Source organism: Scomber scombrus, chromosome 17 (assembly GCF_963691925.1).
Source record: "Scomber scombrus chromosome 17, fScoSco1.1, whole genome shotgun sequence".
Classification (NCBI taxonomy): domain Eukaryota; kingdom Metazoa; phylum Chordata; class Actinopteri; order Scombriformes; family Scombridae; genus Scomber; species Scomber scombrus.
Window position 1 is genome coordinate 15,657,816 of NC_084986.1, and position 24,199 is coordinate 15,682,014.

The 24,199-nt window shown below is 38.0% G+C and overlaps 2 protein-coding genes across 3 annotated transcripts; both read right to left on the minus strand.

The window, feature by feature from the left end:
- Positions 1–1,131: 1,131 nt before the first annotated feature.
- Positions 1,132–16,111, minus strand: fbxo25 (F-box protein 25). 2 transcript variants are annotated; one of them, XM_062437068.1, is made up of 11 exons: positions 16,048–16,111; positions 14,993–15,172; positions 8,851–8,954; positions 6,837–6,886; positions 6,634–6,726; positions 6,448–6,541; positions 4,904–5,088; positions 4,499–4,681; positions 3,859–4,002; positions 2,828–2,854; positions 1,132–1,911 (listed from the first exon to the last, which is right to left on the minus strand). In XM_062437068.1, exons 2-11 carry the CDS (start codon positions 15,118–15,120, stop codon positions 1,822–1,824), a joined length of 1,098 nt encoding a protein of 365 aa, XP_062293052.1. In that variant the 5' UTR covers positions 15,121–15,172; positions 16,048–16,111; the 3' UTR covers positions 1,132–1,821. The 2 variants fall into 2 exon arrangements, with proteins under 2 accessions (XP_062293052.1, XP_062293053.1); XM_062437069.1 differs by lacking the exon at positions 2,828–2,854.
- Positions 16,112–17,075: 964 nt separating this feature from the next.
- On the minus strand, positions 17,076–20,804 carry fam110c (family with sequence similarity 110 member C). The gene has a single exon (XM_062437395.1). The coding sequence runs from the start codon at positions 20,677–20,679 to the stop codon at positions 19,657–19,659; it is 1,023 nt and encodes a 340-aa protein (XP_062293379.1). The 5' UTR covers positions 20,680–20,804; the 3' UTR covers positions 17,076–19,656.
- Positions 20,805–24,199: the final 3,395 nt, after the last annotated feature.

The window sequence follows — 24,199 nt, forward strand, 5'->3', positions numbered from 1 at the left end:
ACTAGACCGAATTATCCTTTGACTACAAACCTGCAGTGCTTATCACAATATCCATGCAGGTGCATGTGGGTCAATCCAGTATGCACCTAATACAAATGCCATTAGTTCACCAGCAGGAGTAGCACAGGTGTTTGATTCAACTTCATTTATTAAAAGCCGGTCATTTCTTTAATGCTGTGTATGCATATCTGTATATTGTATAGGATTGAGACAATGAAGACTAATTTCATTTCTACAATTATTTTAATTTTCTTTTAGATGAATGAGAAAATGGTAAAAAAAAAAAAAAAATGCCACTGGTCTTAGCTTCTCTCTTTTCTTTATTTTATCTGTTTGCTGAATTTGTTTGATACTGATGTCTGCTTCATTGCAGCCAGGAGTGTACAAAGATACAGCTCCACTGCCAAGGATGTCTGTATCCTGTATTTATTCTCTAAAAGGCTGGGCCACATTTTCCCAAACAGAATAAAGATTTACTCTGACAGTCTGGCTCTACTTTTTTCAACACGTTGCAGTCTGGAGTAAATACACGTCTTGATTTACCGGACTTTCCTTTCAACACACAGATGGTTTTCACTGATACAGTGGCCAGAGCAGACACAGGCCAGTCAAAGCCTCCATCAGAAGGGATTTGGATAATAAAAAAATGGACTATTTTTTGTCCTGTAAAACAACACTTGGCTACAACTTTCTAAGTCTTTTTCCACGATTTCCAGATTTTTACAAGAATGTGACATTTCATATCCTGCAAAACCATCTTTTGAACACATTTCTTTGAAAGTCAGCATAATAGGAACCATATGAATCAGGAAATTTGTTTATGTGTTTAGTGGCAAAGAATTATCTTCAATTTTTAGGTGGACAGAAACCTAATCACTGTGATGACTGTAAGGTCCAAATCTAAGGACTGTAAACTATTATAAGGCAGAGTCTAAAAAAGAAGGACAATAATTTCCAGTGACCCTGTATTAGAAAACAAAAGGGAAACAAGTGTTTTTTTGGAAATATTTAATGTATCTCTAGTTCTTGTTCCATAAAAGTCATGATAGTACCATTAAAAGTATTGGAACGTTAAGGGAATATTACAAAATTTGGAGAAAGGATACAAACCCCCCCGCCCCCTTCCTCGTCTTTACATTTCCTGTCTGTCGCTTGACAGTTCTGACATAAGTATACTGTAAAAACGTGTACGCCTAAAGGAGATTTACATTATTTTCTTTTAGTGTCAGTGCCTTCAAAGTACACAGAGCACAGCAAGTACACACAAAGGACAACATACAGATTGTAAACAGAGACTCAAACATAACATGCATTAAGTTATTGCAGAAAAATACCACCATAAGAAAAACGGACCAAAAATAGGAATAGTTTAAACCCATTAAATAAACAATAAACACATTAATCAGTTTATTCTGACGAACGGTAAACGGACACCTTTTGCCATTTTCTTTAAAAACCCATACTTTTTTTCCCTATCATCACTTACCTAATATAAACACGCTACAACCCCCTTTACATATACATTTATGTAACATTTACATATTATTTTTTCTTACAGAACAAATAAGAAGACAAACATTTGTGCAGAGGGAGGAAAACATAAAAGTTTCTTTTATATTTTGCCCAATACCAACATTCTCAAAATCAATACACAATATACATTTATTCTTTTCTATGTATTATGGAAACATAATACAGAAGACGTAAAAAAAGTATTTTTTTTTTCAGTTGAAGCCCTTTGTATTTGGGTTAAAAGACATCAAGGTCTCGTACATACTCTTGGTTTGGGGGTGAGGGCAAACAGACGCTTCTCTTGAGGGTTCAGAATTTGAAGAGGTCAATAAAGTGCTGCGGAGAGATGGGCATGACACAGCTGTCTGGATCATTGGCCGTGCACGGGTGGCCGCAGTCCTGGAACACAGTCAACAGGCAAATCAATACTATGAAAGCACAATGTTCAAATTACACATACAGTAGTACACAGAAACCTGGTTGCATCAGCTGTTAATAAGTTCAAACTCTGCTAATAATGTAAATGCATATCACTTATTAACTGCCAGGTAGTCTGTTGTGTAGCTATTTGAAACCAACTTCTACATAACCTGTTTAGGGTGAGGGGTATTTGTGGTAATTTGGAATATTATCGCCTTATTTTATTGTCCCAATAAGTGTCACAATAACCTAGAAACAATAACCTGAGTTAACCAGCATTATCACAGATTTGAACTATAAATGATGAGGATGTTAAAGAAACTGGGAAGATTTTCAGACCATAAAACTGTTACTTACAGCCTGTGATTACTTTTGATTAGACAGTGCTACAGATGTTACATGGCAACCCATTTACATATACAGTACATTGCTACGGTCTTTACATGTTCTAAGCTATAGTGGTGCAACCTGATTTAGTAAATCACAAGTTTGAAACTAATTAATAGCTAAATTCTGAGATGGATTTACAAATAACTGGTGCAACCTGATCCTGGACAGTAGTAGATGCATAGAAATGTTTGTCTATATATGAGTGTTAGACAAAAAAGGACAGCTGACTGTTTTCTTTCAGACACATGAAATTTAGACATTCAGAGGATGTTATGATCCAACGAAAACAAGGCGATCCAAGAAATCGTTTAAAGGCTTTAAAAAGTCAGCGGAAAGTGTGGCACTGTTTACTAAATACTCCTCGAGCAAAACATCATGTCATCAAGTTTAACAGAGAACTGGACAAGACAAAGCTCAACACGAAGCACAAGATAAAATCAGATCACGGGGGGAAACATGACAGGATATGGCAAACAACAGAAAGACACGATGGGACAGAAGGTACCTTGAATAACAATGCCAGGTGGCGATCCTTAAAAAATCAGGGAGAAGGGGGAACCAGCGGGAGAGGCAGGAAGGAATGGAGATGAGCAAGGAGAGGGAGAAGGCAGAAGTTAAAACAGTTCAAGGACCAAGCCATGGAGTATAACAGGTTTTGTGGGTACTGAATAATCAAAAGGGGAGAAAAATAGGGAAAATAGGGATTGCTGCACTTTTAATGCAAGCACAAGTTAGTTTGTGTATATACAAATATTCCCCCTGATGTTATTAACTCAAAGTTACATGTCTTACACGTGGTTAAAGATCAGATCTTGTGAGTTAATGAGGGCAAACAAGTCATTTGTTTGAGCTCTGATCGCTACTTGTACATGTATGAGCACATGAGCTCACAGAATCAATTGTACTGGTGGACAATAGCGCTAATGTGTGCTTATATGTGAGACTTGTTTGTTCCTTTTTGAAGAGCACTGTATTGAAAACAGCTATTTTTACAGTTGCCTCAAGTTTTAATATTTCTCTGTAGTTAGTTAAAGATGACAGACCAAATATTTACAGTATAAAGATGGGATCTCAATAACTACTTAAGATTTATTGCTTGAAGCTTCCAGAGAAAGCTATCAGTGTGAGAGAGGCTGTGTGACTGGACCAAAGTGTCTCTGAAACTTTGTCTGAGTGTACAAAATGATAATGGATGTTTTGTCTCTTTGGCCCAGAAAATACAATGTGTTCTGGTACTAACTTGAAACTACATACAGTGTAAAAGATATCAGTGATAAAGACAGGTACAATAATCTAAACACACACATCTGCTCCAGCTTCTACTGAGTTGTGTGGCACTAAAAGGTGTGAAAGCCAAACCCATCCTGTTAACCTTCTTTCAACATTGACCTCCAATATATTAGCTACATAAGCTCCAACGTATGTAGGGAATGCAGGAACAGTTTAATGAACAGTAAAGTACTATTAAGTGCTGTAGTGAGGTGTTTTTGACACTTCATAAATGTGGCTGTAGGCATGTTTCATTTTCTTATTTACCTTCCAGAAGAGAATGCTACAGTGTTTGCAGAAGTGCAAGGTGTCGCCGTACTGCTCCTTCATTGGGTAATGCTTCTGCAGGGTGAAGTACATCAGTTTCCAGTCCACGTTGTCACTCTTGCTTAGGACTAAATTCCTACAGAACTGCATTTACACACACACACACACACACACACACACACACACACACACACACACACACACACACACACACACACACACACACACACACACACACACACACACACACACACACACACACACACACACACACACACACACACTTTGAAGTCATTTAACAACCCTTTAAAACACATGGGACAGGAAGGTAATTATCACAGGAACAAAGTGTAATTAGATATAATTGAGGACAATTTCTCATTAACACTATACCGGAGTGAGTGTTTATGTGATAAGTGTGTGTACTGTATGTGTGTGTGTGTGTGAGTGAGAGAGAGATATCACCATGAATGGTGAGTAAAGTAGGGCAATCCTGCCCTCTACTGGTCACTAGGCAAACTCCTTGGCAGTCTTCCCTTTGGCACTGATGCTTAACCAAAAGCTACTATTTTTTAAGTACGCCCCCATTTAAATTCGCAGTGAAACAATCTGTATATTATGTGTTGTGTTGTTCTCTCACCTGTTTGTCTGCGAAGTGAAAGTGGCACAGGTTCTTCCACAGCGTCCTGTTCTCACTGAGGATGTGCAGAGTGGGCGAGGCCTGTCCCAGGTTAATGATGTCATGGGCATCAGATAGGTTGTAGAGGATCTTATTGTGCATGAGTAGCGGTAAGTCGTTGAATGACTTACCATTGCACATTTGCTGAGGAGATAATCATTAGTAAGAAATGTAATATTCTTACATCACATAAGCGCTTTTCCACAGAGGCTGAAGTGTTTTAATTCATCAACCGTTGAGAACTAAATGTGCAAATTAACCATATTTCACAATCCTCACTCATTAAACTCAGCTTACAAGTCGTGCTGCATGACAAGTGAGTGAGAAAAAGGAACCCAACACACATAAAGTCTGTCAGCTTTCTACCTTTGGGATCTGCAGGTTGTTGAGCTGTTGTTGCCATTTGAGAATGGTCTCCAGTCGGCACAACCAGATGTTGACGTTGCCCACGAGCACACACCTGCCAACATGAATAGTCAGACTGTGCAGTGTTGAGCTCAGGTCCTGCAGCAGCTCCTTGACAAGGCGCGGATTGTAGTGGTCCTCTACGACTTATGTACAAATAAAAAGAAAAAACAAAACATATGACAAACATTAGCAGCCAAAAGCTGACCAAGCAAAAAAAAAAAAATGCAACGTGATATCAGGTAGTTACAATAATCATAGAGTAACAAAATCTCTCCTTTTCCAAGATGCCACTTAAACGTAAAGAATATGGCTAGTGATTTTGCATAATTTCTTATTGTCAACAAATCTCCTGCACGGAGCCAAACCAACAATAAAATGATCTAATTACAAGTATTGTGTTTGTATATTCAAATCCTCATATATTGTATTCATCTGCACTGTAGACCTGCTGTTGTCCATAAAGTGATAAAAACAAGTCAGTGAGCCACACTGTTGCATTCCTTCAACACAAACAGTTTGAGCACAGCAGTTTGTTTAGAAATGACTCCAAAGACTTGTAACAGCGATCCAGTTTTCAGTCTCCAGAGAGTAGTTCTGTGTAAGGCGGAATGACTCTATACTACAGTTATTTGAGAAATTTACAATGTACAATGTAGTACAAAGCGTGTATGTTCTGTTAATAGTCTTCGGAGCCGATTCTAAACAAAATAATATGTCCAAAATGTTTCGTGGCAAAGGAAAAAAAACAGATTTGTTTTTGAATAACCACAGGGTCTACAGCACAGAAGAATACGATACACACGGCTTTAGATATACACCACTAGTAAGTCGGATCAATTTATTGCTGGTTTGGCTCTGTGCATGATATTTATTGACAATAAGAAAAAAAGGAAAATCACCAGCCACATCCTTCAAGTTGCTTCATAAAAGCACCTAAAAATATCTATAACTGCATGGAAATGAATGGAAAACGTGAAAATTAATGGGTATTTGGAAAAAAGACCTTTTATGTTCAGCTGAAAATAACCAATATTAGTCTGACACACCTACAGGTAGCCTCAGATTACAAAAAAATAACTAAATACTTAATTGAAAAGACTGATGAAAAATACTTTTAAACCAGTTTCAAAATAATAATAACACTCCTGAATGTTAAGTGCATTACTCATTTTACCATATAAGTTTCACTGTATACTGAACATGTGGCAGGCTGAAATTCAGTCTAGATCTGTAGTCTGCTCCACCAGTAACCACAACCCCATAATGATGGAGCACACTGGTCCTACAAGTTTTATGGTTAGGCACTCAGAGCAGTGAGTGTGCTATGACTAAACAGTAGAAACATCTTATGATTTCTTAGCCTCACCATTTGGTAAAGACATTCTGTAAAATATAAAGATTCAACTAACAAGGTCTAACACAAGAAAAAATATTTGGAAAAGGTTCTTCCTGCACAGTATGTCCACAGAACAAGCACTCATGTCTGTCCCACGTCCACTTACCTTTTCGTACAATCTTCTCAAGTATATTGAAATAGTTTTTCTGGGCTGCTCCACTCAAGGACGTCAGCTGAGACCTGGCGATTAGCTGGAAAAGCTGTGGGTGAGAGACAGGGTTGAGACAGTCAGAGGCAGTGCAACAAACTTAAAAGGTATTCGTCTTTAAAATATGTGATCATCATTGCTCACTTTTGCCACATAGTTGAATCTTCTCAAGTCCTGAATGGCACTGGAAAAGTCTAAACGGTTGAGCGCCTCACCAAGTGTGCAGTATCCATGTCGCTATATGTGAACATGAGAACACACACACAAACACACACCATTTAATAAAGAATAATCTTATTTAAAAATAAATGCTGCTGTTTCAATCAGGAAAATGATCAAGCACTCACTTCTTTTGTGCTCCCTTTCTGCACGTAGATCCATTTATCCCTGAAAACGACTAAAAACAGAAAGAAAATCACAGTTTACTGGAGTGAATGTACAGACTGAACAGTAAATGTGCAGTGGGTGTACAAAATATGATGAGCACATGTGCAATCTAATGCAATCTAATAAAAAACCCTCTCAGCAAACATTTTGTATAGATAACAGATGTTTGTTCAATTTTATTACAGCAGTGTACTAGATGTATTACCTTTTGAGTCTATAGTCTGTGACGTTGCGCTGGATTGAATTATATTTGTACAGTGTTACTTTAGAGGAGGCTGAAACATTATCAAACATGATTTTGATTTCTGCCAGTCTCAACGAAAACTGAACATGATAACCTTCTAAAATGTTTAATTTGTTGCCGGGCTGATGTATCGGATAATATGAGATTGGACAGGTGTTAATGATATATTTTCAGTATGTTCAAATCACATACAGTACCTGTCAAATGTTTGGACACACTTTCTCATTCACATGAATAGGAAAGTGTGTCTGTATAAAAATCAGGCTTTTAAAGGATGATCTTAGAGCATGTCTATTCCACTTCTTCAAACTGCTATTATCCTTTTAGATCAAAATGCATGAAGCACAGCTGCAAAGTTCAACTTAGGCAAAAAGAAATGTGGACTGCATTTTAGGAAGCTGACCAATCATGCAAAATGTTAATGACAAGGCGCACCGCCAAGGCTAAAGAAAGTTAGCTCTGCTTTGCTGTACCTGCCCTCAATGAATCAATACTGAAAATATGAAAATGACTACATTCAAAGATAATATTATAGACAATTCCAATTTGGGTTCTTTTTTGTTGTGTGCAACATGTGTCCTTCATTATAAAAAAACAACTCTTGGAAGTTTACGGTGATGAGGAGACTCAGTGGAGACTGTACGTAGAGACCTAATTATGGGAGGGGGAGATGGATAAAGCGAACCATCTGAAATGTCAAATTTATTTCTCAACATGTTTCACATTCTAGTTAAACTGAGCTAATCTCAGGTCCTGTTGACAAACAGGTGTGGCATCAGGACCTGAGGTCAGCTGTACAATATTCGGCTTACATTGCCGGCCGTTGTCCTGCATGCCAGGCTGACCAACTATCTACAGTCAGTGCTGCTCAGGGCTTGTGCACACCTTCAGAGGTGAGGATATATACAAAGACACTAATCCTCTAAAAATGAATTCATCATTCAAGAAGAAAACTGTTGACTATTCACCATTTTTGTCTAATAGTGTTTAAAGGAAGAGGTGGCATGCATTTAGTAGATGTATAGACAACAGCAAAGTCCCAGTATCAATATACTCCATTAGAAGTGACAGTCCTGCATTACACATGTTACTTGGGTAGAAGTTTGCAAGCATTGCTAGCAAAATGTGTTTAACTAAAAGTACTCATTAGGCAGCATGTATGGCTCCTGTCAGTGTAATTTGTGTATTATATTATTGGATGATTGTTACTAATATGTAAACAGAATTTAATGTTATAGCTGGTAGCAGTGGAGCTGATTTTAACAACTTTATATAATATTGGGTAGTTTTATCTGTAACAGTGGGTTGTATTTTGTGATTAATAGCTTTACCTGCAAAGCAACTAGTAACTAGCTGTCAATTAAACGTTGTGGAGAAATATAACATAACATTAACAGGAAGCAGTGAAGCATCTAAATATGTGTTAAAGTACAGAATTCAACAAGAGTTATAATCACTGATGAACACTGCAAGTGTAATACCCACGATTAGTCGTAACATAGGATACTGTTTATTTTTGTACGACAATTTCTCTCGATAAAGTAACAAGTGAATAAATAATCTTAATTAATCTCAACACAAACAAAGCTTTCAACAGGTGGCAGCCACTTCACTGCAATTATGACTTGTGCTACCAGTTCTTCTGCTTGGCCTTTAATCTTCATACCACAAACTCTTCACAAAGCCAAAATAGTGATCATATAGTAAATTACTGTGGTGCCGCAACTCACATTGAGATTTGGTGTTGTTGTTGTAGAAGTCCTTTTTCCTTTTTGTGGTGGTGAGCTCACATACATCTCCAACAAACAGATTTTCTTTGTTGTCACAGCAGAGCCTGTTTAAACAGATTGAGCATGGGAGGAATTTGTTAATAACACTGCATGTGAGTATGACCAAAGCAAGCCTTTGTAGGACATGATGGTTCGTACACAGGTGACCGTGCTGCCGTATTTGGTGGGGGAAAAAATGTGTGAGATTTATAATCCATTCTAAACAGCACAGCCAATGAAAAGAGACTAAACAGGAAGTAAATGCCCATCACTACTTTTGGTCAAAAAGCTAGCAGCTCCATTTTGGATTAATTGCAATAATGTGCAGACTGAGACAATGACGTAAAGGCAACAAAATAGCCAAGATGTGAAATTATACTGACTCATAGTAATGGCGGAGACACTGCAGATGGAAGACATATATCAAAGTCTGAGTGACAGAATAATAGATGTGACTCAGACTGTTTTTTTCCTCAGAAAACAGGCAAAACATAATGAAATCTTGATCTAATCTCTGTTATTTCTGGCAGTCGCTCTGGGCGTTGTTAGATATATAAGTGGCCTTGTTTTACCGATAAAATAGATCTCAACATTTTGGCAGCTGACCTCGACTTGACATTAAGTTGACACGGGATGCTTGAAATGGCTCAGCTCCAACAGACACACAAATGAAACATCATGTTAATATACTGTGTACTGATTATCAATAGATCTGTGTTGCGTATGCTTTATAAATCAAGACCATATAAGCCCTTCTTGTTGGGGGAACCACTCTACTCTTTGTATCCAGTCTTCTTAATAAAGCTGTCAGTTAATGGAATAATAGGAAGGTCATTGTATGCATGAGTTGAATTTAAAACCTATAAATCTCACATAATATTCACATTTTCTCTCAAATGTGTCAAATGACTTGTTTCGATCAGTTACTATGTCCCATATACTATCATCATCAATAATCATCTTTGTAGTCTGGGTCGGTTTGTTCTCTTTCTACATTAGAGTAACATCCACAGAGACAACAAGCTGCAGTCCCTTGTCTTGCTCTCACTCTGCCTTTTGTAATATAAATGATTGGCTTGAGCAATGCTGAGACCTTTGATCAAATGACCACTTAAAGCGCTTTGCAATACATGTCAACATTTACTCACTCACACACACATTTGTATGCTGATCCATGCAAGGGGCCTGCTCATCAAGATGTAATCTAATGCACATTCACACACTCACACACTACTGGTGCAGCCATCGGGAGCAATGTGGGGTTTAGTATCTTGCGCAAAGACACTTAACATGCGGACTGGAGGGACCAGGCTTAAACCACTGAGCCACAGACCCAAATCACTGTTGTAAACAGGACTGTAAACAGAATATCTTTGTAAAGGTATGATGAATGAGGAAGTAATAGATATGCCACCACAGTGAGACCCTTCTACTGTATTTTTCTGCAATTGAAATAGAATTAGATGAAATAAAATAAAGCTGAAACTGTGATCCGTACCAAGATGTATTCCTCTGTAAACAGACACTCTCTAATGACCTTTAACCGACAGATCAAAGGCCTGGACTAGACTGCTGTTTGACCTTCCATGCATTAATAATACATCGGCTGAAGCTGAGCGCCTGACTGGTGACAATACCAACTCGGGGGAGCATGATGTATCAGTCAGCTGATCGTTCTGAATAATAATATCTTAAAACTATGCTATCAGTGTTGGGTGTTGGGGACAATATCAGAATCATGCCAAATTCATCACATTTATTTAAATAAAAAATGAATAAATATATATATTAAATTTAAATTACATCTGGGTTAAGGTGTGCTTTCATTTATATGTCTATTTTGTTATTTCTAGCCGACTCACTTACTTAGCTGGATGTGGTGCTGGAGCTAAATGCAATCCATGTGAGAATATAAACTTCTACCCAGTCAGATTAACTGTGTGTACTTTAATCAAAGATTTATTTGGTTGCTTGGAATAGCCTGTTCTACACACAGGGCATAGAGCTACCAAGAGCTGAAATGATTAGTCTATCAATTGTATGGTCAATCAACAGAAAATCACCTTATTGTAGTCAGTTGAATTCTTTAGTCATTTTTCAAGCAAAAACAGCAAACATCTGCTGGTCCCTGCTCCTCAATTACAAGAATTTGCTGCTTTTCTGTGTTTATATGACAGTAAACTGAATATCTCTCACTTTCGCGCTTTTTGTCGGACAAAACACACACTTTGATTACACAACTATGGGCTCAGAGAAATTATAACAGACATAATTCTCTGTTTTCTGAATCAATGAACCAATAAAATAATCAACAAGTTAATTCATAATGAAAATAATTGTTAGTTGCAGTCAGAGAGTTATCCTGCCCCCGTCTGTACAGGTACCCTAAACAACCGCAAGACAACACCAGTGCAGCAACAAAGTCACAATCCCTCAACAGCTTCCCACATACACAACAAGTTCTGTTTTCATGAAATGCAGTCAAGAAAGAGACTCATCTGAAAACTGAGGCTGTTCAGTGATGCTTTAACTTTTTTACATCAAACGTGTGACCAAAGTTTCTTCTTAAAAAGAAAGTGAAAGGATCCCATTACGATCAACTTGACCAGACTAATCTCTGATTCTTAAATAAATGAATAGTCTGCCTTTATGACAAGATTTATAATATGGCTTTACTGCTTTAGAGAAAGAATGATAAGATGATTTACATGGTTTGGCCCCAGAGTACATGCAACAGGGTACTTACGCTTATAAAAATGACAAGGACTAAGTTGTGTTCTTTTGCCTCCAGAAGCTGGAATACCTTATCACAATGACCAATCTCTATCCAGATGAACACAAATGCAATTGGATTAAGAAACATATTTACTTTTTCTCAATCATATTGGCTTTGCTTGTCTGACTGTGAAGTCGACTAATCGGGCTGAATGAGCTCCACAGTAATCCCTCGTCTCTATCCATTTATCCAATTGCACAGGCGTACATACAAACCCACATGCAAGCGCTGTAATCTGTCACAGTGAATTACAAGTTGGGAATGCAATAGCCTGGCATTTCACACAGGTTGCATGCAGAGTAACAGCCTCCACTGGGCCAATGAAAGACATCAGACAGCAGCAGGAACGTTGAAAACGTTGAACTATATACTGAAATACATGAGACAGTAAGAGGAAGAGGGCTATGTGGGAAGTAAACGTGAAAAAGGAAAGAAAACCCTGATATTTATTTTTTGCACTTGGTCTTATGCACTATATATAGATATTGGGTGCTGCATTCAAATGGCATCAAATAGCAATAATTTTGTGCTAGAATATGACATTATCAAGGACAGAGTTAGATAAATCATCTGTCGCAGAGACGGAGGAAATGAGGCTCAAATACTTAGCTGACACATAACTTTTGTGCAGCTATCCTGAACTTGAGTGGATGCAGAGGTTTGTTAGCGCTAGGAGATACATGACCGAACCCACTTCTGTGACACTGTGTACCACCATGCTAATGACCACCATAATGCTCCTCTTCAGCCTACATGAGGTGATCTGCCAAACGGACCTCTGCTGCGTGAGGTCACTTGCCTTTCCGAATGAGGTTGCACTTGGAGAGCAGCCAATGTGAAGAGATGATGTCACTGGTTATTGTCTGATGGCGTGTCTTTGCCCTTTAGTGAGAAGACTGCTGAGCAAGCTAATGTGGCACTGTGAGGTTCAGTTGGTGGATCAATAGAAAAGGCAGCATTGTGACCTGAGGGAGACATCACCAACTAGCGCTGAGATTCACACTTTAAATCTGAGCCCAGTAGCTAAGAAATACAGTGAAGAAATGTGATGTCATGTACAGTATGGACTAATAAATACACATCAAACCTTCAGTGCACTACTTAGGCATTATCTGTAATAACCATGCATGCAAAGTCCCTCAATAAAATGCACAGTATATGTAGTAAGAGCAGACAAACAGACTGAAAAGGGGATCTCTAGTCTCTAGTCTCTCCCTTTTATGTGACACTCATTTCCAGTTGGCATGCCCCAAAACAGTCCATGTTTCCTGTAGATAACAAGGGCTAGACTGCCCACAGGGGCACATGTAATACAGACCAGAAAAAACTAACACAGCGGGGCATGTTTTTAGTTCAGCTGCTCTAAACAAACAGTGTTCATCTAAGTGTTTCAACCCAAAAAATATATTTGGGAGGGACCATATTCTAAAAGCACACAACAGGCATTGTTTGAACTTAGTGTACTCGTACGAACCGGTATGTTGACATTCATCACACAACTTTCTGCAGAAACCTTAAAGACAGGATTCAGAGATCAATTGTGCCCTGACAGAGTTGTGGAGATGCAGGATATCTGATATTTTTGTGTCTACTGACGCCTTATTACTCCCACAGCCTAAGTTAATATATTTCTGTCATTCTGATAGGGAATTTCAGAGAGATAATTAACCACTTCATGTGCCAATCAATAAGCCACACTGAAAACAAACCAGGAAATCTATAGTTTTCAATTATGACACAGGCTTTTGCTGTGTGAAGCAGGTTACATGTTACAACCAAGTTGCATGATGTATTCATTTTTGTTCATATGTATCTTGAGTGTGTGTGTTTTGCTTGAGGGGTACTTTGCATCTGAAAGTCAACTCAGTTGACATTAACCACACACAAAAAACCCCAGCTGACCTCAATAATCTACATGTGATAAAACCTCAAACATGTTACTTGGCAACAACTTCCTCTTTTTGAACTTCCACCTCAGTTACACTTTTAATAGTTATCCTTGGTTTAACAGGATACACTGACAAGTTGGTCTCATGTTAAATTACCCTATTGTGTCTCAACACTACCCTATACTCAACTCTGTCTGTTGCCATGACACCCCTTTGTTAACAACAGGCTGCAATTGTGGGATGCAAATGACCTCATCATCATAGGCTCTACTGTAGTCCTGATAAGAGTTGACTGAATAATTTTCTTGCACAGAGTGAGTAGCCACGGCCTTATCAGTCTGGTCTAGAAGTATACCAGTGTTATTATCTACTGATGGCCCTGCCACTGACTCCTTTTTCCACTGGTCAACTAAGCATTTTCACCTACGGTCACTGGCACTGTTTGAGCTATTTCAGTTTCAACTCTATTAGTATCTTGTAGGAAATTTGCATCCAGGCATTCTTAACACATACTATATTTCATAGAAATACATTGGTCAGGGAAAAAAACAACAAACCATGGTCAAAACATATAATCTCTAGCTATCACTAGTCAAAATGCAGCAGTCAAGGCGTCCTGGCAAGAACCATGCCATGTAATCACAGCATACTGGTCTTGTTGCACGTCATTCCTCCTCTATTCACCTTCATTTCCTGTCAGCTCCCTACTGTCCTCTGTTTAATAAAGGGAAAAATACCCCCAAAATGCAACTAACAATGGTGTAATGTATTTTGTGGAAGTTGGAAAGTCAACATTCAAGAAACGCTTGGCAGATCCCGCTTTTAAACAGTCTCGAAGGGAAGATCTAATCTACTCTTGGATACACTGGTTTGGTAAAATTGAATTCTCAGCAACCTCCAGTCCTGATGGGCTGACAAGCTGTTATTACAACTCAAATATCTAGGCTTAAATAACAATTTGACAAAAAAGTATGAAACAAAGCAGTAAACTTTTGATAGATTTACTGCTGAGCTCTAACTTCATCTAAAGGCTGGTTGATATGGCCAAAATCAATAATATGACGTTAGTGAGATATTCCCCAAGCTCTTTCTCTTTAAAATATTTTTGTATATGCAAAATTACAAATGACATAATTCATTTTCAGGTTGATGTTTGATGGAATAAACTGTGTTAACTTTTTGCAGCAGAATTTTGTAAACAGTGACACAGCATGATCACATCTTCAAGATATTACTGAAAGTCAACATTAATGCTTGTGACATGTGTGATCATGTACTGAGGGTATAATACACTTTTAAACTATGTATTTGTGGTCAAGTCTTATCTAACCTGGTAAAACACTTAAAATCAATACACATACAAGTTTCATGAAGATGGTAGTGATCTGACAACACTATTAAAAGACAGATATATGTGACAAAGGTTATATGTTCTTACTCTTTCAAGTCTATCTCTCTGTTGTTGTCCTCCAACTCATGTCCATAGAAGATGATCCTCTTCCAGCCATGTTCTGTCTTTGTCCAGCTCCATCCTGGTGACCTCCAGTCCTTCCCCAAGAAAGGCATTTTAGCTGGAGATAGGACTGTGAGCAGAGAGTGTCGCTGCCACCCCAAACACCTGCAGGGTTAATGAGATACTGTTATAAGATAATTTATCTTTGAGCTCCGGATTGTATGAAGTAAAGAAAGGCCATAATAATCTGAATCATATAAGCAACTGAACACTATTTTAGAGTTTGAAAATTCAAAAAAATAAGTATTTTTCAATATGCAAAAAAAAAATATTCTAGTTACTTAAATTTAGTTTTGGATTTAAATTCATGTCAAGACAAAATATCTGGTTGCTCAAAGTGGATACAAAAAATGTAGGCAAACTGGGACACTTGTGAATCTGAAAGATAAAATAACGTTTTTAAGACTGCACCAATTGAAATTTCCTCTTGGGTATTTTTTAAAATAATTTTTTACTATTATTGATTTTACCTTGAAACCTGACCTTACCATTGATGAGAAATCCTCATTTACAATGGTGTCAAGAAACAACAGGTAGGTAAACAGAAGAAAATAAAACAATGAATGAATGCACGTAATACAAGTAAGCAATAAATTCAGTAAATGAAATGAGAAGTTCAGTTGCTTAATTTTTTTAATTTTAGTTTGGCCTTTCTTTGCTTCTATAGTTTCTGTCTAAATATCTATTATGAATAGTAACATCTGCAAAAACAGCTACCAAATAACAAATATATGTTTTAACAGAGATGCAAAATGACACACTGTGCCAAAAATCTTTAATAACACAGACGACTCTGACGCATTTACCTTGAGCTTTTGGAAAAATAGACTCTAGCTTTAGCAAGAGCTGTCCAAGTCGTTTTAACGATACAAAAAAAGGATGCAGACAAGCTGTCAGTCGGTTCAACACATACAATCACGACTGGAACAACTAGAAGAACCTCATCAACACAAACACACCAGCTAAGAATTTAAACAAACCTTAATAGGCAGTCGCAACTCCTTTGTGTGTCGTCTCTGCCTCTATTCTTGTCGCCCTGCCTGCAGTGCTGGAAATATTGACGGAAGTAAACACAGCGCTGACGATAGCCTTCGTCTCCGCCTCTGCTGTTCTCTGATTGGACGATACATCAGAATTTTTCTTGTTGCTACCCTGAACCGCATCGTGGATTGGCTGTCCGTAGCTGTCAATCACTGTCTTTTTTTAGCCCCTCTGTTTTGTTGGGGCTTTCTCCTACACGTGACAGAGGACTGCGCACATGTACTTATGTTTTGATTTTTGAGATGGGGGATGGGAGATGCGCAACTGGACAGCTGTGCAATCGAGGTACATTTCTATAACATGTTTTGAGATGCTTAATTAAAACGTCATTTTAGCAACCATAAGCTTCAATTTCAAACCCTATGATTATTTTTTTTTACCTCATGAGTGCTTTATCTAGGTCATTGCTCTACTGTTGTGGATCATTCCTATTCATATTCACTATATCATTGTAAACTTTTTGTGACACTTAAGGTTGCCATATTTCTGTCCCAGTTTTGACATGTAGGCTTTGATCACTAGTATTTGTAAGAGTAGTTTTTAGTTTTTGTCATTTCAAACATGTCACAGTCAAATCTCACACCCACTGATGAAGTCTTCATAAGAACATTTCCATGTATGATACACCAACATGAAACAACATTTCAACATTTCTCTCTTCTGTTAATCATCAAATATTCCAGGTTTAAGGCTATACAAGTTCTGCCTTTCTTTAAAAAATAAATAAATATATATATATATATATATATATCATATATATATATATATATATATATATATATATATATATATATATATATATATATATATATATACTGATTCTGAATTTATAAAGGTCAAATATTTTGCTTTCATATCTCACTTCAAGTCAGGTCTTTAGGGGTTCAAAGGCTGTGATGAGTCATTATTTTCATTATCTCTTTAGAAAATATGTGAAAAATGCCCATTATAATGTCATAGAGGCCAAGGGGACATCTTTAAATATCTTGTTTTGTCTGACCAACAGTCCTAAACTCAAAGCTATTCAGTTTACTATCATTTACCATCATATTTAAGAAGCTGCAACCAGATTTGTTTGATATTTTTCCTTAAAAAAGAAGGTTATTCAATGATCAAAATAGTTGAATTTTAATCTTCTGTCAATTGACTAATTAATCTTAATCTACTAATTGTTGCAGCTCTAGATTCAAGTTTAAGTAACAGCAGTCAAGAGCAGGTCTCACAAGTCCTATTTTTGTGAAATGAGTCTTAAATCTCAATCTACACATGAAGGTTAATCTGTGACATGATTTACTAAACACTAATACAAAACTTGTTGCTTTGTCACTCTCAAATGAATCTAAAAAGAACATACCAAGCATCTGTCCAGACTGGCTGAGTAATAATTATTCCTTTGGGCATTGTTACTTTGGATTACAGCACAGTCAGATGTTTGGCACAGTTTGACTGACCGGTTAATATGGGGTTTCAAGAAGATTCAATCTTGTTGTTAGGTACTGCCCCCTTAAGGCCCTATACAGTATATTCAAAACATTTTTAATCACTACAGTCTGTGTATTGTGTCTGTCCATGGATGACTACTCACAAACACGTCTTCTGTGCAATTTGTAAAAGATAAAACATTTGAATACAACACATATTCACTCCTCTCTCATTTGCAACCAATCAATCAAACAATTTCTCCAAAAATGAATTCAGTGGCAATTTAACAGTTTCACTTGTAAACAATTCTTACATTATTTCTGTTTTATAAAACAAGATTTACATGATACTTCAGTATTAAAAAATGTTTAGGCAGCAGCAAAAACAGTTATAAGTGATGGTTTGGGTCAGGGGTGGGGTTATATTGCAGTTATGTGTGAAAGTATGGTAATTGAGCGTAATAAGAGCTTAATAACACCTTTAGAAAAGACACTTCTGAGCCAACAACAATGCACATAGTGTACATTTTTAGTCATTTGTCTCACATTGTTAACTTTATACATTTCTGTAGGTTGAAGCAGAGGTTATAATGCCACGTAAGGTATAATACTACTTTCACTGAATGTTTCCACTGAATCATTAGCTGAACATCAAGCATTAACGAAAGGGTCTTACTAAAAACAGAGGGCAGGACATGACTTGCCTTGATGTTAAACAGTCAGATGGGCCTCTGTAGAATTGAAAGGTGTGTCTACAGTGCAGCTGAGCAATGTGTATGCACTCACATACTGTATATATGCAGTAATTAATGTTAGTTTCAGTGTTTGTGAGAGAGAGTATCTGTTTGACACACTGAGTCAACAATAGTCTGTTCTATGCTTTTGTTCCACCCCATGTTACGGCCTCTAAGCTTTGATAAGGTCGCAATTGCAAAGAAACCTGGCTACAAGACAGAAAGAGAGAGAGAGAGAGAGAGAGAGAGAGAGAGAGAGAGAGAGAGAGAGAGAGAGAGAGAGAGAGAGAGAGAGAGAGAGAGAGAGAGAGAGAGAAGCAGAATAGAGACAATGCAGACAAAGATTGGGATGGAAGTGGAGATACTGTTATAACGGGTCACTGGACTTAAGCCTATCAGATTATTTAGGTACATTCCTCTCACACAAGACTTGGGAAAAAACTGATTCCTTATCTGGGAAATAACTACATCTTCAAGCTGTTTAGTTTGGCTACAGTTAAATGTAATGATTTTGCCAGTTATATCACTGTCAATAAGAATCAATAACGTACAAGAAGCACAACTCTCTTATTGACTTTTTAAAAAAGAATGCAAGTGTGTGTGTGCGTGTGTGTGTGTGTGTGTGTGTGTGTGTGTGTATGTGTGTGTGTATGCATGCAATGGAATGTACACCTTTCACCTGGAGAGAAATGGGGAGTGCACTCATTAGATCAGAAACTTAGAAAGAGACAGGTTATATAAATTGTGATTTAAGTGCACTTTCATGCTTATGGTGAAGGCACTGTTGAGGAACTTGGAGTATTAGACGAGTATTAGATGACCTGAAATGTTTATGGTAGAATCTCAATATCCTAACACAACATGCAAGCCAATAACTAGACTTATTTGAGAAATAGAGTATCCAGGATTCAGATGAAAACATGCAATATATTGGAGTAACAGAGTTTTTAAATTTGAAATATGAGTGTTCTGATTTCCAGCTGGATTACATGAAACTACATGTACTTAAACATTAACGATGAGAAATGTTAGGAAAATAACACTGTTAGTGTGTCTATGGGTTTTTTGGATGCCTGGAGCTTTCTTCATAGTCCAAAATAAGAGACTGAAAGAAAGTGACACACATGCACATGAACACACACACAAACGCACAAATACATACATACATACATATAGTAAAGACGTCAATATTTTCCACAGTGTAAAGCCACAAATCACCTGTAGCTGCTTTCTTAGAAAGCGCCATCTCTGAGTGAACCATTGGACAGAAAAATACATGAACATTTCCTCACCGGTTTAATGTCTTGTCAGTGATGGATAAAATGTATCATCTAACAGTATCAGGTAAGCATTTGGCACTAAGGGCTTCGAAAAAATCATTTTTGAGAAAATCTCAATCAAGGTCTCTTAACTTTTTCCCTGTCTCTTCAGCATTTTTGCAGCTGTAAAGCCATTTGATAATCCGTGCATTGCGCTCAATAACTGATGTCCCTTGGCCTGTCTTTTTATGCAATTCGTCTTCCAATAGCCCGTCACTGTCACCGCTGTTCCTGGAGAATCCGTCATCTGATGTAGAGACGCTCGCGCTTCGGATATTTATTGCAATTTCATCCGAGCGTGCAGAGAAGTTCTCCTTCCCCATAGACTCGATCACCTCACCATCCAGCCCGCAGTACTTGAAAAAAGCATCAAAATCTGCAAAATTTTTGGAGTACCTGGAACTGATGTCAGAGTGAGAGCGACTTACACCTTTACCACATCTTCGAATCTCAGGGACCTTAAGGAGACCGTCAGATGTATTCTCAACAGCTGCTGTCACACTGACAGAAACACTGTTTTTGGTGGCATGTTGTTCTGTTACTACAACTATATTTGGGCTAGATTCCTTTGCAGGTTCCTCAGGCGTGGCGATTTTTTCCTTGTTGCCCTCAGACTCATATTCCTTATCTGCTGCCTCAGGTAGTGGAACATTTTTATTCACGGAGCTGCGCAGCAACTTGCGTGTTCTACTGTTTTTCCGGACAGTTGGAGACCCTCTCAATAATTCACATTTTTGCCTGTAAAGCAGAAGAGAGTCTGGTCGTTTTTTGGAACTGGACCTACGTACCTGCCCCGGTGAGCAGCTTTGTGCAATACGTGTAGCCTCAGGGGAGTCACTCCTTGTGACAAGTTTGCCACCACGGTTTGAACTCCGGTTAGAAGACCCGGTGCTACTCACAGAAGCTGATCCAAGACTGATCACTGGCTCCTGAGTCGAGTTGACCACCTGTTGGCTCTTGACATATTTTGGTTTGCTTGCAGCGAGCCTTTCCACCGCACTCATGCGCCCTTTCGCCTCATTCTCCAGTTCCATTTGCTTTCGAAGGTATTCAGGACCCTTCTCTAGGATTTTTGTAGTATCACTGGTTGTCTCCATAGTGGCTTAAGCAATTATTCAAATCACTTATTCCCAATCAGCAGGTAAAGCAATCCTTTCGTGTGCTGTCTATGAAGTGTTGGAGGTAAAAGATTCCATTCAAGCCCGTTCTTTGCCTGAGCATGTATCACAACAGGAGAATTTACCTTGTCTGTTCAAACACACACCACATAACCCCACCCACCCTGTGCAAGGCTAGTTTAAACCAAACACATGCCTGTTCAAAGTACACCTGACACCATCACAAGTGAGAACAGTGAAAGCTGACACTGCCGCAGATTTTTTTCTTTTCTTTTCAAGGTGGAAATGTGGGCGCTAATCTGTGTTACTCAATACAAAACAAAATCTTACATTGTCCGTGTCCAAGAAAACCTGTTTCTGTCTTTACCAAATGCTTTCCACTGCCTTTTATTGACTCTTTTACCAGAAGAACTGACTCATCAAACAGGCTTGGCACTCTAGTGTTTCACAATAAACACTGACCGGCTTATTCATTCCTTAATTATGCATCATGAACACAAGGTGTCAGACTGGGATTATTAAAAGCAGATAGATTGTAGTTACTCTCTGTGGGAGCCGTTAATTCAGTATTTTATTTTCCTTTTATGTTCCATTTTTATCTATGTGCTTTCCCAACAATAATAAGCCCACTAAGGCCATTTCCAACATGTACTTCAATCTTCTTAAACCATAAAACGTACATCTCCAATCTGCTATAATGCTGGTTCTGGTGCTACTACTGCTACTACTAAAGTGTCTTGGTATCTATCCAAAATAAAAAATAAAAATCACAGCTGACTTTGACAATATACATGTGTCGAATTATATTTGCCATATCGCCCAGCCTTAGTGTGTGGTATCACATAGTCTTATTGTGAATGAAAGCAGGGTCAGCTGCCCACACATTTATGCAACATGTGTGCAATAAAAGAAATGTCATTAATTATGGTCTCTTAAAATAAAATAATCACTCCTGCTTTGTGTACCAAAACAAAAACTTTGGCAACAGAAAAAGGGAATTGCAGAAACAGAGAAAAACTCTCCGCTCCACTTCAACATGGTAATGCTCTAAACAGCATTTTCACACACCATGCGCTGTGCAAGTGTTGAGTGAGTGATTACATTTTGGCAGTTTTCCACTATTCTACCATGGGACCATCTTGGGGGTTTCCACTGCAAAAGTCTACGCTACTGGTCCATACAGGCACCACCGCTCCTGAAACCACACTGGACCAAAGTAACAATTAATAGTCAACATCACAAATGACAAATTTCCCTCAAGGGGCTTTACAATCTGTACATTTTACAAAATCCTCTATCCTTAGATCCTTGATTCGAATAAGGAAAAACCTTTTAACAGTGAATCAGCAGCTAGGTAACACTGCCAACCTAATAGCTTAGTGCTTCCTCTGACTGGGTTTAAGATTATATTTTGGCTGCATCTTCCACAGGACATGGAAACAGTACATGTGAGTGCTGCGTGTGCTTAGATGTGTGAGAGAGAAAGAGGCAAGGCTTGAGAATGAATTTATGCAAACTGGTACACATAACTCTCAATACAAACTAGTCTCAAGTGTAACACTGGCACAACAGTATTCCAAGTGTGTTGAAACCCTGTTGGCCTATAATAGCTGCAAGATCAAGGTTTGAACACAAAGGGTTGAAATTGGCGAAAAGAAATAGCAAATCCCATTGCAAAAATTAAGGAGGTAACAACTGACTCCCGCTCCTTTGCTTCCTTGTGCAGTTGGAAACATTCAGTGAACCAAAATGTGAAACATCTGTGTCCAAACTGAACCTTAAAGATACCAGGTTTACTTTTTCAAAAGGCAGAGGGCAGCACTAGAATGTACAGTGTGAAAGTTATCATAATAAGTCTGGCATGCTTTTGGCTTAATTACCTTACAACTGATAAGACTGTACTAAAATCCTCAGATAAGAAGACAACTTTTTTGTTGCTTGACCCATAGACCTTTTTAATTCCTCTCAAAAAATGTAAGCAGAGTCATATTTTTCTATGTTTGTACATAATTATCATACCACATCTGTTTTTTCGTATTGATTGCATATACTCAGCCATATGATTTCTTTTGACTGGTTTCCCTAAAATCAGACTGAATTTCTCTCTTGGGGATTCAGCAGTTTTTACTTGTACTTTATCCTTCCTTGACCTCGGCTTCAAATCAATCATGATCTTAAATGAAAATCCTCTGATTATGAAGTGTGAAAAACAAATGCAAGAGGCGTCACTATGATTGATGATTCCTCAGAGTGATGGCAAGGCTTTAATCTTTAACTTCAGTATTAGATTAGGCATATGAGGCAGACATGCGTGTTGTTCACTAATAAACACATTTTCAGGGGATAATTCTTTCCAAAGATATTTTGCCATGTTGTCAGTACTAGTTTGTGAAATGTTCATTGTTATACCACAATGTTTATATTGGCTTCTACAAAAAGGCAATGGTCAACAAGCATATGAAAATAATAACTTTCATAAATAAGTCTTTCGATTGCTCTATAAGCACCAGCTTGTCTCCATGTGCAAAACCAAATGTATCAAGATTTTACAAATGTTAACACTTTCATTTGTACTACTACACTTGAAAGGACTTTGTAATCATCCATCTTCTTATCCTCAAGACGGTCGTGTTGGAAATGAAGCCAATCTCAGTTGTCATTAGGCGAGGGGGGGGTGTCATAATCCGTGGACAGATCATTCAGAGAGAACCCACGCTGACATAGTGAACAAGCAAACTCCACAGAGAAGATTGGTGGGTTTGAACCCAGAGCCCTCTTGTTGTGAGGCACCAGTACTAACCACTGCACCACCATGGCACTTAGCTTTAGGCAGTATATTGATATTAACAATGGATTACATGACTACCTGTATGTGAAGGTAGAAGGGGGTTGTCTGCAGTGACCAACAGACAGAGAATTATTACTTGACTTACTCTATGAAGCTTACTGCCTTTCATCTCATTGTTTTTATTTCCGGCACACAACTTTGCTGATCATTCTCACCACTCTCATCAACGTAGTTTCCATCCATAGGAGGCAGTTTTTTTCAGGGAAGAAGCTCTAAAAACCGACGGTACACTACCTGCCCAAATGACAGACAGACAGACAAAGTTAATCACTAGCTAGCTAACGTATAGCACATGTAGCAACTAAAGAGCCAGATATTTCCCTCACGATTTGGTGGAGACCTAAACAAAGCGAGTGAGTATTGGACTTAGAATCAACAAGTTGTCAACACAGTTCCAAATGAATGCTCATGCTCAATCTGTATATGGGCATGTTTGCTAAAGTTCCCCACAATCAGTTGCAAGTTGATGATATTTCAGTGTTGTGTGGCTTGTTTTCATTTCCCCCAAATGGTCAAAAAAATCACCCTGACTACTCTAACCTTAATCCTTATCCTAAACTCAATGTACAAAAACCTTATTCTAGTTTCAACCCTAAAAATTAAGTCTTAACTCTTAATCCCTCAGTCTTTTGGGGATACCCCTGGTGGTCA